Here is a 15,573-nt window from a genome sequence, read left to right on the forward strand (position 1 = left end):
GCTGTGGGGTGGGACCAGCTTCCCACAGGGAAAACCCGGGGTGCTAAAAGGCTCTTTAATCCAGAGGGGAGAAGATGAATGGGATAAACAGGCAGGACCTGCTGGAAGCGTATCCACACCCGGAGCGAGGCCGCTCTCCGGCAGCAGGAGTGATTAACGAGCACGGCGGGCTAATTACGGCCCTCTCCGGCCACAGAGCTCCGATCCCAGCTCTTTAATGAACTCCCGAGCTGAGCCGGGCTCCGAGGGCAACTCCCATTTCGGGGCAGAGCGTAGGAAGCTGCTCTCGGAGCGGGCAGAGCTCCTCCTGGGCCGCTTGTTTAAATATTTTTGCTGCCCGGGCGCCGCAGCCCATTTGCCGTGTGCATCCTCCGCCGGGGCGGCAAGGAAGCTTTCCTGGAAAAATCACAAAGGCACTTTCAGCCGCAGAAATCCCCGTCCCGAATCCAAACAGGGAAGCCTCTGTCCCTTGCCAGCCTAGGCTGGGTTTCCGCCCTGACACGGCGGAGGAGTTGGGCAGGGGAAGGGGAAGGGGCCGCTTTTCCAGCCGCGGGGTGGAAATCCCGCTCTTTCCAGGTGCTCTTTCCAAGCTGGAGCCCCGTGCTCGTCGCTGGCGGGCTGTGTGTGAGTCCCTGTGTTTCCCCCCGAGGATGGATAATACCTGAAGGCACTGCAGACACCCCGGGGAGCAGGCTGTGGGCATGGAACGTGGGTTTCCACGGGGGCTCCGTGGAAAAGCCGTGTCGCCCCTATTAACAGCTCCATTTTGGAGAGCTGGAAAGCCTCATCCCCGAAGCTGGGAGCTGGGCTGGGCTGGGTGTCTGCAGGAATGCCTGGTGGTTTCCTGCCAGTTTGGGGAGCAAAGGGAATGGGGGTGAGGATGTCCAGCTTTCCAGCTGCATCCCACCTGCCAGAGCAGGACAGGGATGTCCGTGTATGTCCGTGTCCTCAGCACCCTCCGCATCAGGGAGTGGATCAGACCCTTCCTAGCACTGCTGGCGACCTTCTCAGTGACCCAGAGCCACTCGGTTAACCTCTGATGATAATGGGATAATGAGTCTCCGATGGGTAAATAGCAATTCCAGGGGATGATCCGGAGGGCAGGGGTGGCCAGGCAGTGGCAGCACAGCCCATCCTGCACATCCCGGGCAACCTCCACGCCATTAACATGGAGGAAAAGCACCTTTGCCCCGTGGTGAAGAGGCCAGATGGAGCCACGGGCTCAGGTGAGGGTCCAGCGGATCCAGGAATGTTTGTTTTCCTGCCTTCCATTACTAGTAAGAAGCTGGACATTCCCACAGCACTCAAACCATCCGGTAGAGAGGGGAGGCCGAGTGGCACGGACGTGCTGAAGGAACAGCCTGGCTTTGCCCAAATAAAGGATTTAAAAGCTCCTTTCTGCACTGGGGAGGGATGTGTCTGACATTCTGGGGGCTCCAGTAAAGGGGCAGTCACACAGTGACAGCTGCTCCTCCATCCCGCAGCATCCAGAGCTGATCCCCACCTTCCAGATCCCGTGTGTCCCTCACTACCACCCTGCTGGATCCTGGAAGGACAGGCTTGGCTCACTTCCAGGAAGCCCAGGCAGTCAGGGGTCATCTTTACCTGTAGCACCAATATTTTCAGGGCAGACCCTTCCCAGAGGGGCTGTTCCAGACGCTCAGAGGATGCAGAGCCAGTGGCATCTCCAGGTGAGCTGCTGCCACTCCTGTACCAGGAGAACTGGGCAGTGCAAGGATAACAGTGCAAGGCTTGGGAATAAACACAGTGCAAGGCTTGGGAATAAACACAGGATGAGCTTTTTTTTTTTTTTTCCCCAGTGGGTGGATCTCAGTGCCATGAGCATGGATGTGACCAGAGGAATGGATGCGAGCGGAGGTATGGGTGTGGTGGGAGGTATGGATGTCACTGGAGGTGTGGATGTGACCAGAGGTGTGGGTATGACCAGAGGAATGGATGTGAGCAGAGGTATGGGTGTGGTGGAGGTATGGATGTCCCTGGAGGTGTGGATGTGACCAGAGGTGTGAGTGGCCTCCCACAACACCAGCAAAGAGGAGACAAATCCCGGAGAGCAGGTCCATGGAGGGCGGTTAAGCACCGGGAGACTTTTGTTAAAGAGCCAACGAAACAGCTCAGAGCCCCCCTTGGGAGGCAGGAACGGAGGGGATGGGATGTGGGGGCTCCTGTGGGTCCCTCCCTCCCTCCCTGCCCGGCCGGCTCCCGCTGCGCAAACACGGCAGCCGAGATAAGGGCTGTGTGTGCACAGCACTCCGCCAGGAATTCGGGGCCGCCCTCCCCGCAGCCACCTTCGCCCGGCTCCCTCCCCGCCTCCCCCGGGGCAGCCGGACCCCGTCCCCCTTCCAGCACCCACCGGGGGCCCCTTCAGAGCTGCCCCCACTGCAGCGTCCCCGCAGCGCCCCGGGGGGATGTGGGACGTGATGCCAGACACGCAGCATCCCACAAAAACCAAGCTGATGGGATGTGGGACGTGCAGCCCACCCCAAAAAAAAAAAGCTGAGGGGAAGATGAGCATCCGCAGAGCGGGAGGGAGTCGGGATGGGGTGATGGGGGTAAGTCCCACCATCCCACATCCAGCAGCAGGAACACCTCCTCAGCCTCCCACCATCCCAGATCCAGAGGCAGGAACACCTCCTCAGCCTCCCACCATCCCAGATCCAGAGGCAGGAACACCTCCTCAACCTCCCACCATCCCAGATCCAGAGGCAGGAACACCTCCTCAGCCTCCCACCATCCCGGCCCAGGACCGGGAATAGCAGAGGCCGGGTTTAAAATTAATTTAGGGATAGCTGGGAGATTAATGCCCGCGATAAGCGGGACAGCAGCGAGGCCGAGCGGCCCCGTGGCTCAAACAAAGGGATCTGTGAGCGGGACCGGGGAAAGACGGATGGTTTGTTAAACATTGCCAGCATACCTGGCTGGAGCCATTCCCGGGTCACGGGGAACGGCAGCCGGGACGTTGGGTGGCAGATCCAGCGGCCAATTCCAGCCGACTTCCACCCCGCTCCTTATCTCCGATGGGCTGGCGGAGATGAAGGTGGTTTCGGGATTTCGGAGGCACTACAGTCCACGGAAAACATTCCTGACAGTCTCAAGATGTTACAAAACCAACACAGCCCGCTCAGGGTGGCCATCTGCTGTCCCAGGGGCTCCCCAGCTTTCCCCCAGCCAAAAGGAACCTGGGAGAGCAGCGGTTCCCCCCTCCCAAACGTTTTCCCAGTGCCCAAGATGTGTTGAGCAATTTGGACTTTGCCCCTCAAAGCCTCTAAATAAGGGCTGGTCACCCTCCCCGTGCTGCTGCTGCGCCTCTGACCGTGGGGCTCACCCAGCCTGGGGAATCAGTTCTCCCTAAAAGCTGGGACTAAAACCTGGGATTAAAACCTGGGACCAAACTGGCGTCTCCGAGCACCAATCTCCTGTTCCCCTCAGTCCTGCGGGTGAAAGCGCCCGCTGGCTCTGCCTTTGGAGGAAACCGGGACAGATCCCATCAACTGCCCTGCCTCTTCATCAGCTTCCCTGCTCCTCCAGCCCGTTCCTCCCCCTCCCCGTCGCCCAGCGGAGATTAAGCGCTAAAGAGCGGCGTGTCAGGGCCGCCGGGCTGCTCCCCCCATCCATTATCGCACTCCAAAGGTCTCGCAGCCTCATCCATCCCCATTTCCACGCAGCCAGCCGGGGTGCCTGCTGTCGCCCCTCCCCTCCCAACCCTTGAACCCCCCTGGGCTCCAGCAGATTTCCCAAGACAATGGCTGGCTGGAAGCTCCTTAACTCCTGGGGGGGGGGTGGGTTGTGGACACAGGCAAGGGGTTAGGGGATGGCTGGGGGTAGAACCTAAAACCCCATCCCGGGACCCCCTTCCTTCCCTTCCCTTTCCCCTCTCTTTTTGGGCAAGTTTTGCACCCCCTCGAATCCTTCTCAGTGTTCTGCCCTGAACTGGGTGCTCATAATGTTGAGTAGGGGGGTGATTATTGGCGTTTATTACTCTCCTCAGCATCCTAGTGATGCTGAGTCACAATGCTGGGATTAGGGCACCTCCAGGAATATGGAATCCTCCCGGGGCTGGGCCAGCAGCAGGGGCAGCAGGCAGGGTGTCAGGCAGATTTCTGGAAGCTGGGATGAGGCCAGGAGTGGCACATGCCCTGTGGGAGTCACCCCTGCCAGGCAGGACCTACCTGGGGTAGCAGCAGTCCCACCACAGGCTGTGTCAGGTGCTCCCTGAATTTCCTGGGAATGCTCAGAGGAGATGTGTGACCCCCGCAGGAATTTCCTCTGCACCCCCTGCACCTTGAGCTGGATCCAGGGGCCCTAAACTTCCCCAGCCTCCAGCTTAGGCACTCCAGATATCAGGAACTACGTGCAAGGCGTGCAAAAATCCCAAGGACAGGACTTGTTTTTCCCCAAAAGTTGTCGTTACAAATACATTGTTATTGGGGTTTATTATAATTATTTTCTTCTTATTATATTTTATTTTTATGGGTTTTTTTCCCTTTATTATCATTATTTTGTGTTCTTGTTCTTGTTATTACATTGTTGTAATTTTCGTTATTGTTACTATTATTATTATCATTACATGGCTGTTATTTTGTTATTACTGCCACTCTCGCTGTTATGTTTGTTAGCATTACCACTACTATTACGATTTTGTTGCTGTTTTTGTTATTATTATCACCATTCTCCCCATTATTTTGGGATTGGAGCCAAACATCCTCAACATGGACATAAAATTGGTTTTGGGGGTGTTTTATCACTCCCTGTGTGAGATTCGTTTGATCCCCCCCAACCCCTTGGTCCTCGTGCCCATCAGCGGTGCAGGGAGGGTGATGAGGGTCCCTGATCCCCCTCCAGCCAGGCCTGGAACACTTTTGGGAAGCGCTGGGAATGCCAAGGCCCCTTATCTGGTGGCAGAGAAACCCGCGCTGGCAGCGTGTCCCGGCCAGGGGCACTTTATTCCCTTTGAAATAAAGGCAGCAGAATTCCAGTGCCAAATATATTGTTCCTGGAGCAGAAATGACTCTGGGCCTTGCCAGGTTACAGAGCTCCTGCCCAGCAGCTCCTGCCATGCTGCAGTTAATGCCCATTGTTATTCCAGAGCTCGGGATCACCCCGCTTTGAAGTGGGTGAGGCGGGAACGCTCCTTCCTCTCCGCTTTGCTGCTTCTCCTTCCCCACATTTTATTCTTCCCCCTCCAAGTCCCAAGTCCATGATCTGACTTTGATGGGGGTTGGGACCAGATGAGCTTTAAGGTCCCTTCCAACTCCAACCATTCCGTGCTCGTGTGGTTTAGGCCGGGAGCCTTTGGGAGAGGTGGGGAAGTTGGGCAGAATTCCCCAGGGTTTGTTCTGCACAGACATACGGAGCAGATGAGGAGTGTGGATGCTCCGGGGTTTGGCTCTTGGGTTTGTGCCACGTTTGGGATGGGCTGGACACAGCTGGGGAAGTTCCTGTGCCACCACCAAATGTCAACGCGATGGATTCCGGAGGGTGGGAGCGCTGCCGGGTTCCGGAGCAGGTTGGGAGTTCTCCAGCAGCATGGGAATGCTCTCCCCATCCCTCCCCGGGCAAGGAGATCTCCAGAGCCAGCACAGGGGTTCCTGTCACCACCCTGCACCGTGGATCCCCACCCGCATCCCGAGCATCCCTCGGGACGGAGCCGGATCCGAGCCTGCCGGCCGCTCCTTCTCCCAGCGCGGGGGGCTCCTGATCCAATTTAAACGGCGAGGATTTGAAATGCCACCCGAGTTAAAGGCAGCTGATTAAAACCGCCGCCTCATCAGGGTCCTTAAACACGCACTTGCGTCGCCGTGTTTACATTAGTGTCAACTTTAATTTAAATCCTGCATAACTATATTTGCTCCCCGAAATTCGTTCGCCGGCGACGCGGCGCAAATGACTCGGCACCGCCGGCACCTTCTCTTTGTCTATGGCGGAGGGGTTTGGGAAATTAGCCCTGTTAAGGGAGCGCTGGGAAGTGTCATTCCGCCTCTTTAACGTCTCATTAATTAACCCGTCCTGGCGGGGATGGGGCTGGAGCCGCTGGGGAAAGGGCAACAGCCCGGGCACCCTGAAACGGGAATCACCTCGGACCTGCCTTCCAAATGGGGATGGGCTCGGGCGGGAGGATCCTCGTCCCACCTGGGATGTTCCGTGAGAATGGATAGAATTAAATAAAGCCCAGCAGCCCAACCACGAGGGGGGATAAGGGGTGTGAAAGTGCTGTGCTGGGAAGGCACGAAAACCCTTTCCTTGAGGGATTTCATGGCCAGACTGTGGTTTGCTGGCGATGGTCCGTGCCGGGAATGCAGGGCTTGTCGGAGTATCCCCAGCTGGGAGGGACATCCAGGTGCTCCGTGACTTCAGGGGCACGTGGGATCAGCTCTTGGGGCAGCACAGAGACAATGGGAGCCCTCCTGCCTTCCAGCCCGTCCTCCTGACCACCCACCAGGGAAGAAGGGGGGGAAAAACCGCAACAAAACAAAGGGTCCCTGGGATTTTTGGGACAGCGGTGGTGTCTCCTGCAGGTGTGCTCCGTGACTGCCGAGCCCGCAGCCTTTTCCCTTTGCACCTCCTAAAGCCCTTTCGAGCTAAATAAACCTTATCCCAACAGCCCAGCTCCCAAAACCGACAGCCTGGGGTGGGACAAAGAGCAGGAATAGCAAAGCCTCCCCCTCAGCACCGTCCCTGCCGACCTCGCTCCGGGTTTGTGTCTCATTCCGGCGTTTCCCTGCCCGATCACATCGTTTGAGTGAAGGGAGGGGTGGCCTGGGAGGACGAGAGGAGGGTGATTGCCAGGGAGGGAAGGGGAATGGAGGCCTGGATGTGGTCAGATGCAAGGATGCTCCCAGTGTTTTCCATCCAGCTCTCAGGAGGTGGATCCCGCAGCAAGGACAACACACGCTTGTGCTTTTCACACTCCAGGCTCCTTGTGCCTTAAATAAACCTGGAATCTTGCTTTTAGCAGCTCTGCATCTCCAGCCTGGGCTGGAAGCATCCTCATCCCAGGGAATGTGGCATTCCTGCAGCCTGCATGGAATGAGGACACGATGGCACACGTGTGAGGGCACAGCCAGGGCATGATGTGCCAGGGTTTCCTTGCCCCAAGAGGGTTTCCTTGCCCTAAAAGCATTTCCTTGCCCAAAAAGTGTTTCCTTGCCCCAAAAAGGTTTCCTTGCCCAAAAAAGGTTTCCTTGACCCTGAAAGGTTTCCCTGCCCCAAAAAGGGGTTCCTTGCCTAAAAAGGATTTTCTCACCCAAAAAGTGTTTCCTCACCCCTGAAAGCATTTCCTTGGCACAAAAATGTTTTCCTGCCCAAAAAGGGTTTCCTTGCCCAAAAAGTGTTTCCTCACCCAAAAAAGGTTTCCTCACCTGAAAAGGGTTTCCTTGCTCCAAAAACCATTTCCTTTTCCCAAAAAAGGCTTTTCTTGCCCCTAAAGGAGTTCCTGACCCAGAGTTTCCCCACCCAAAAAGGGTTTCCTTGTTCCAAAAACCATTTCCTTTTCCCCCCAAAAAAGGCTTTCCTTGGCACAAAAATGCTTTCCTGGTCCCCAAAAAAACGTTTTTCTCAACCCAAAAAGCATTTCCTTTCTCCCCCCGAGGGTTTCCTGCCGATCCCCGAGGACTCCAAACCAAGGTGTGTGGGATGAATCGCCCCAGGGGCCCGTGGAGCATCCCGGGGCCAGCCCGGGTGCCTCGGGAATGCCAGGGAAGGCGGGATCGGGGTGGATAAGTGGCGGGGCTGCCGGAGCAGCTGTGCTCTTATCTGGCCGGAGGAAGGGGCTCCACAACAAAGGGGGGCTCAGGAGCCGGGGTGATCCATGGGAAAGCCATTGGCCCGGCATTGTGGCCGCCCTTCTGCTGAGCAAATAGTTCAAACTGTTCATTCCCATCTCCTATTCTCTCCCTGGTACATTGTTTGTGTCCTTGCATTTCATTCCCGAGGAAGATTGCTCTCTGGGCCTATAAGCAAACAGTCCAGAAAAGAGCCAACTATCCTCTCCTTTTCCCTGGAGAACTAGCATTTTTATTTCAGCTCCAAGCTGTCAAAGAGCTGGAGAGTTTATGTCAGTATCCTGAATTAATTGCTTTAAGCTGGAGCAGCCTCCGCCCGCCACCAAATGTCCAGAAGATGTTTATTAATAATGTTTCCTCCGTTTTTTTTTTCTTTTTTTTTTTTTTGGTGGGTGGGGTTTTTTTGTTTTTTTTTTTTTTTTTTTTTGTTCCAAGCTGTGCTCTCACATTCTGTGCCCTCTATTAACCGCCTGGCGCCGGGCGAGGTGGGGAAATGAAAGCTGCTTACAGGGAATTAAATATCAGCTCCCGAGGTTTTTCGCCGGCGCGGCGGGCACGGGAAGCTCCCGTTAGGACTTTTTTTTCGGGAGAGGAGGACGATGGATCGCCGGGGGAAGGTGTTTAAACACAAATACCTTCGGTAATTAACGAAAGTGGCGAGGAAATTACCCGCGGAAAAAAAAAAAAGAAACGCGGGAGGTAAACGGTTTTGTGTTTAAACATGATATATTTTAAAGTGTTCCCCGGTGTGAAAGTCCCTGTTTAAGGGAATGAAGTAATAAAGCAATTTATATACCAATAGAAAGTCGAGATCCTGAGTGCCTTTGTGTAAATTTTCCACTTGACTTTTCATTATCTACCTGAACAAAATCAATCTATATGTATGGGATCAACATGCAATAGGAGAGATAAAAAGCCCGGCATAAATGTGCTTTGCATATCCCACCGATAAAAGCCCCCCGGGCTCCGGGCGCTGCCTCTTTTTTCCAGGCAGATGCATTTTCGGGAATAAATCATTCGGCGGAGAGGGAAGGAGAGAGCAGCAGAGTGGGGCTGCTCGAGTGTTTGCTCCCTCGCCTGAAATATTGATCCTGTCAAATGAACAGCCGTTAATAAGTAACTCGGGAAAAATATGCCGGCTCTGCCTTTGCTCCCGCTGACACGGCTCCGGGGTGTCCTGGCTGTGGGCACGGCCCGAGGCCCCGGGCAGGGGGAGCAAAGTGAGGGAAGGGGACAGAGCAGGAGAGGGGGACAGGTCCTGGCGTCCCGTAGGGAGCCCTCAAACCCCCAGGCATTCGGCATCCCATTCTGGATCCCAAACCCTGCCACATCCCAAACCCTGCTGTACCCCAAACCCTGCTGTATCCCAAACCCTGCCACATCCCAAATCCTGCCTCACCCCCAACCCTGCTGCAACCCAAATCTTGCTGTACCCCAAACCCTGCCTCACCCCAAACCCTGCTGCAACCCAAATCTTGCTGTACCCCAAACCCTGCCTCACCCCAAACCCTGCCACAATCCAAACCTTGCCACATCCCAAACCTCGCAGTATCCCCTATCCCACCATATTCCAAACCCTGCTGCATCCCAAGCCCTGCCACATCCCAAGCCCTGCTCTGTGCCAGCCCCTTTGCTCACCCCACGAGGCCTTGCCTGCAGACACCAAGATCATCCCATCGGCCTCCTGCACACTGAGGTGGCTCTCCCCCACCTCCTCCCAGCAGGAGCCATTCCTGATCCCAAATACCCCCAGTTCCAGCTGAGGGAAGAATTCTGCTGTGTTAAAAGCAGCAGAGTACCTGCTCCATCCATGTTCTAATCCAGAGCCTGGAGTGAGCTCCCTGTCCCATCCTTTCCCCAGGTTTGGGTGGCTGCTCCCTTCCCCCGCCCCTTCTCCTTTCCATGGATCCCAACACCTTGGAGAGCTGGATAACTATCCTCTCTCTTTTTTCCCCTTGTTTTTTTTTTGCTTCAGTGAAGAGGCAGAGACTCCTCGTGGGGTTTATTTTCCCTTCAGTAACAGGATATGGAAAAGGTTAAGAGGCACTTCAGGAGATCCAACCCCTCTCCTGGGTTTTTATTCCTGCGGAAACCCCGGCCCCGTTTTGGCAGCTCCTGTCACCCCAGCTGATGAATTCCTCCTCCTCCTCCTCATATCCTTGTGCCAGGGAAAGCACCTGCTCCCCTCTGGGTGTATTTCTTTGAGGGTCTCTCCACAAATCCACGTGCTGGACACGGGAATTTCTCCAGGTCTCCTTATGCGAAAGGCCCTTCCCGGCCTTTTCCCTTCTTCTCCCCCTAAAAATCCACACAGGGAAGTGGTGGGAGAGGAGGGTGAGGAAGGAGATGAAACAAAGGGAAAAGCAGGGGTGAGCTGATGACTTTCCAATCCAGAGAGTTTCCCAGGATGCTCCCGAGGAACACGTTCTGCTGTTGGCTCGACATCTGCAGCGGTTTTATGGGTCTGCTAATGACAGCTCTGATCAGACCCAGGGCTGGCAGAAAGTCCTGGAAGCCCCTTTGGAAGCAAATCCCCCCTTCTGTCCCCTCTTCCCGCTGCTTCCCCACCCCTCCCAGGCCTGCTGGGTCTGTGCCCTCCGTGTTCCCCCCCAGGCATCGGTTCAGGGCTGTGCAAAGCTGGGATCGTGCATCCACAAATCCACCCCTTCCCGTGGGACTCCTGTTCTCTTCCCACTGTGGATCCAAGAGTCCACAACAAGCTCCAAGGTGGCGCATTTCAGAAAAGCTTTGGCACAGGAAGGGGGATAAATCACCACCCAGTTTTGGGGGGGTTTTGGCTGCCGGAGTTTTTCCTCCTCTCCGAAGCCTTTCCTGTGCTTGCTGTTGGAAAAAACATCCCCACACATCCCACAGAGAGCTCCACGAATTGGTGAACTCAACTTTCTCAAGGTGCTCTTGGCATTTTTTCCCCATTTCCACGAAGCCCAGAGGGATCCATCCCGGCCAAGCACCTTCTTGAGCTCCCTCCAGGCCAGGCTAAGGCTTCTCCCCATTCCAGTCAGGAATTACTGGAGCGTGACCCAGGTATCGCTCACGAGTACAGACACAAAGAGGCAATCGGAGATGGGAATCTTTGCCTTTAATAGGGATGAGGACACGGCAGCAGCGCAAGGCCGAAGCCCAATTTGTCCCAGCTCCCCCTGACACCGACTCCTTGTCCATTAGTTAAATAAATAAAGGAGAGGGAAGGGCAGTGTGGGATCAGTGTGGGATCAGGCAGGCGCGGAAGCACCGGGCGGGAGCCCGGCAGGGACAGGCAAAGCATTCCAAGGTCTCTGAAATCCCTCGGTGTCGCTGCCTTCGGAACCGGGGCGGGAAAGAAAACCCCCACGTTCCCACTCCTGCCGGCTGGGGCGCTTGGCAGCTGTTTTCCAGCAGGGATAAAGGATCATTCTGTTCAGTGCTGGTGGGAGCAAACCCCGTGGAAAGCTGCTCCTTCCCCAGGCAGGGTGAGCTCCTTGTCCGGCCTTGCACGGACAGGTAGGGAGCTCCCGGCAGCCGGGATGTGGATGCAGGAATCTGTGGAGTGACAAGGATTCCCCCCCCAGCCCCTGGCAGGTGGGAGCAGCGGGAGGGACCCTGCCCACAGCCTCACAGCTGCTCCCTGCTTTTCCCACATTCCCCGTGGAAAAGGGCTCCGTGGCCTGGGGGAAACGGAGAAGGTGGAGAGGGAGTGGGGTGGGATGTGAGGAAGGTGTTGGGGTTGGTGGGAAAAGGAGAGAAAAGGGAAAAAGGGGAAGGAACTGATAGGAGGGAAAGAATGGGGGGGAAAGTAAGGAGGGGAAAAAAGAGGGAGGAAAAAGGGGGGGAAAGTGAGAGAGGGAAGAAACTGGGGAAAAAAAAGGGGGGTAAGAATAAGAAAAAAAGAAAAAGAAAGGGAAAAGGGGGAATGGAAAGAAAGGGGGGAAAGGGGGAATGGAAAGAAAGGAGGGAAGGAAAAGAAAATGAAAAGGGGGAAGGAAGGAAAAGCAAGGAAAAGAAATGAGGAAAATGGGAAAGAAGTTATAAGGAAAGAAAGGAAAATAAAGAAATACAAGGGGGGGAAGGAAAAGAAAGGAAAAGGGGGAAAGGAAGGAAGAGTGAAGAAAAGAAATGGGAAAAGTGGGAGGGGGAATTAAAAGAGAAGAAAGGAAAAGAAAGGGGGGAAATGGAAAAAAAAATTGAAATGGAATAGAAAGGAGAGGAAAGGAAAGGAAGGAGAGGAGAGAAAAGGAAGGTGAAGAGGAAAAGCGAGCCGGCGGTGCCCGGAGGGGCCGGAGCCCGTCCCTGCCCCGCTCCCCCCGCGGCCGCCTCCGCCTCAGCCGCGGCTTCCCCAAAACTTTTTCTTTTCCCCCCCTAATGTTTTTCCTTTCTCTGCAATTCCACACCCAGCTGCCCCTGCAAATAGAACGGGGGGGGGGGGCCCAGGCCCTGCGGGCTGCCAGGACCCCTGTCCGTCCCTCCCTCCATCCATCCCTCCATCCATCCCTCCATCCCTCCATCCATCCTCCCCGGCATCCCTGCATCCATCTCGCCATCACTCCCTGCACGCTGCATCCCTCCCTGCATCCCTTCATCCAGCCCTCCATCCAACTCACCTCCCCCCCAAAAAAACCCACCCTCCCGGGCTCGAGGCAGCTTTTCCCGTCCTCACATTCCCGTTTCCCGGGTGGGTTCCATCCCTCCCGCTGTCCCGGCCGCTCAGGTGCACGGGGGGGGCAAAAACACCTGTCCCCGTTATCTGGAGCCCATCCCAGGATTTTCGGGGTGTTCCACAGAATACAGCTCCTTACAGAATATTTGGGGGAAAAACTCGATTGCGGGGACTATGGGGATATTTTTCTTTTTTTTTCCTTTTCTCCTTTTTTTCCCCTATTTTTATTGCTTCCTTTTATTTTTTCTTATTTTTCTTTTCGTCTTTTTTCTTTCTTCTTTTTTTTTTCTTTTCCCCTTATTTTTCTTTTCCTTTAATTTTCTTTTCCTTTAATTTTCTTTTTTTTCTCTTCTTTTGTTTTTATAATTTTCTCTTTCTCATCTTTTTTTTTCTTTTTTTTTTTTCCGAAGAGAGATTTGTTTTCTTTTTTTTTTTTTTTCTGTTTTGATTTGCTTTATTTTCTTTCCTTTCTTTTCCCCAATAAAACCAACTACTACCAAATCCACCTTTCCCACCCCGGAACGCCCTTTCCTCTGCTCCATCGGGAATATATAAATATTTCTGTCGCCACTGCGGGACCCCGAAAAACCACCGCAGCGAGCCAGCAAAAAAAACCCCTCTGAGTTCCTCTGGCTCTTCCCACATCCCCCAGCCCCGCAATCCCGGGTTTATCTGTCCCAGAAATACGGAGCCGGCGGATTCGGCATCACCCTTTAATATTTCCTCTCCTCAAGGTTACGCAGGGCAGAGGGAACAAACTTCAAACCTTTTTATTTCCTCCTCCCCTTTTCCATCCCCTTCCCCTACCTGGTTTTATGTGGTTTCTGGATTAGTCTAGTGCGGAGCCGAAGCGGACTTTCTCCGGCCGAAATATAGGATTAGGACTATTTCTGGAAGAAAGGGAATAGTGTGAACTGCCTTGAGCCCGCGATAGTCTAAAGCAGAATTACAGCTTGTAAAATAGGTCTCCATCAGTTTCCCAGGAGACGGGTTAAGCCCTACTTGGGTGTTCCAGCTCTTTTTAGAACCACTAATAATTAGTCTCATCTCACCCCCGAGTTGTCCGGTTGGTTTTTTCTTTAAGATCGTCAATAAATGCACTTTTTGCCTCCGCTGCTGCCGGCGCGGGCAGGGCAGGCAGGGCCGGCCGCTTCCAGCCCCGCGCTCATCCCGGGGGGAAAAAAGGTTTTGGGGGGCGTCGGGAAACCAACGGGGCTTCCCCACCCTGTGCCATCCTTTTTGTGCTTTGATGTCTTTGGAGCCGTCGCTGCGCGTCATTAGGGGCCCGAATAATTAAAACAAAAGGCAGCAAGGAAAAGCAGTGTCTTTCCCCCCCATTTTTGGAGGGAAAAGTCAGGGGGAAATAAAATAAAAGGAAGGAGAAATACGGATAAACGGAGGGAAGGGAAGCGGCTGGATCGGGGATGATCTGGGGGCTCAGACCCCGCAGCCCTCCTGCCCAGCCTGCCCAAATCCCAGCCGGTGCCAGCCGCTCCTCAAAAAAACCCCAATCCCTAAATCAGGATTTGAGGGGAATTAACGGGAACACGGAGCCGGGCGCTCGGCCCCGCCGGGAGCGGGGGCAAAGCAATCCGGGGGGCTGGAGGGAATCTCCTGGGGGCGATCGGGGGAGGGGAAAAGGGGGAAAACCAGCCGGGGGTCGCGGGTGGAAGGGCAGGAGCGTGGGGAGCGGGTGCGGGGCCGGGATGCGGCGGGATGGCCCCTTCCCACTCGTGTCCCCCTCCCCGCGCGGGCGGCAGGCGTGTAATGACAAGTAATTGGGCTGGCGCGGGGCCGCTTTCGATGAATTATTGAGAGCCCATTAGCGCCGGGGCGATGTCACCCGGCACAGCAGCGCGGGGACACGGGCACGGCCACTCCCGAGCTGTGCCCTCTACTCGTGCCCTGCACCCCCCGCTCCATCCCCGCGTGGGCGATGCCACTCGTGTCCGTGCCCGGTGCCGGTGAATCTCGGGAAGGGCCGCCGGCCGCGCCGAAACTCCGGGTTTTCCCGGGAAACACGGCGGGGCAATAATTCGATCCCCGATTTTTTTTTTCGCTCGCGCGGGTGCTCGGCCGTGACCCGCCCACGGGATCGGCACCGGCACCGGCGCTTCCCGGTGTCCCGGCCACGGGAGAAACTCCTTTCCGTGGGGCGGACACGGTGTGGCCGCTCCCAGCCCGGAACAAAAGATCGTCACGGAAATGGGGGGAAAAGGGGGAAATCAGCTAAAACTGAAATAAACCGAAAATGTGGAAGTAAAGCCCTGGAGCCGGGCTGGGAGGAGCGGGAGGAGGCGGGAGCCGGCCCCGCACGACCCCGTCCCTGTCCCACCCGAGCCACAGCCGCTGCCCCCCCGCAGCAAGGGGATTTGGGGCTAAAACGGGCCGAATCGGGGCCCCGAGGCGGCCCTGCCCCGGCCGCGCCCCGTTCCCACCCGGGATGCCCCCACACCCCCAAATCACCCCTCTCTGCTCCCCTGCCCTGCTCCGCACCGGCTCCAACGCTGGCAGAGGGATCCCCCAAAACGCGGGGGCGAGGCGGCGGGAGCAGCCCTTCATTCCCCCGTCCTTCCCTGCGCCCCTCCATCCTGCCCTGCATCCCTCCATTCATCCTCCATCCATCCCTCCATCCCTCCATCCATCCCTCCATCCATCCCTCCATCCCTCCCTCCATCCCTCCACCCGTGCCCCGCGCCCCCCCGGCCTCCGGGCCGCTTCCCTCTCCCCCGCCGGCTCCGAGGCGAGCTGAGGAAGAGGAGGAGGAGGAGGAAGGGCTGGAAAAGAAGCAGAAGGTGGGAGCTGAAGGCGAAGGAGAAGGAGGAGAAGGAGCGGCGGGTGTCCCCTACCTGCGCCCCGGCCGCCGGCCCGGCTCTGCGGGAGCTGGGAGCATCCCGGCATTTATTGGAGCTGAAACTCTGCGACTGTTGACTTTAGCACAAAGCAAAGATTTCGCTGCCCGCTAGTTTAAAAATGAATATTTTACCAAGATATCGATCAGCTTTATAAAATTCAGTTAAGCACAATGGCTCAAAAGGAGGGGGGGGGGGAAGGAAAGGGGACGCAATATAATATCTGTGTAAATTTGCTGAAGTATGACGTGGTGGGGAAAGTTTACCC

General features: G+C 55.8%; 1 protein-coding gene across 1 annotated transcript; it reads right to left on the bottom strand.

Annotated features, from left to right (window-relative positions):
* Positions 1-11,032: 11,032 nt before the first annotated feature.
* LOC135412460 (uncharacterized) lies at positions 11,033-15,573 on the bottom strand. The gene is made up of 3 exons (XM_064651258.1): positions 15,303-15,573; positions 13,261-13,343; positions 11,033-12,587 (listed from the first exon to the last, which is right to left on the bottom strand). The coding sequence occupies exon 3, from the start codon at positions 12,386-12,388 to the stop codon at positions 11,033-11,035; it is 1,356 nt and encodes a 451-aa protein (XP_064507328.1). The 5' UTR covers positions 12,389-12,587; positions 13,261-13,343; positions 15,303-15,573.

Source organism: Pseudopipra pipra, chromosome 3 (assembly GCF_036250125.1).
Source record: "Pseudopipra pipra isolate bDixPip1 chromosome 3, bDixPip1.hap1, whole genome shotgun sequence".
Lineage (NCBI taxonomy): Eukaryota > Metazoa > Chordata > Aves > Passeriformes > Pipridae > Pseudopipra > Pseudopipra pipra.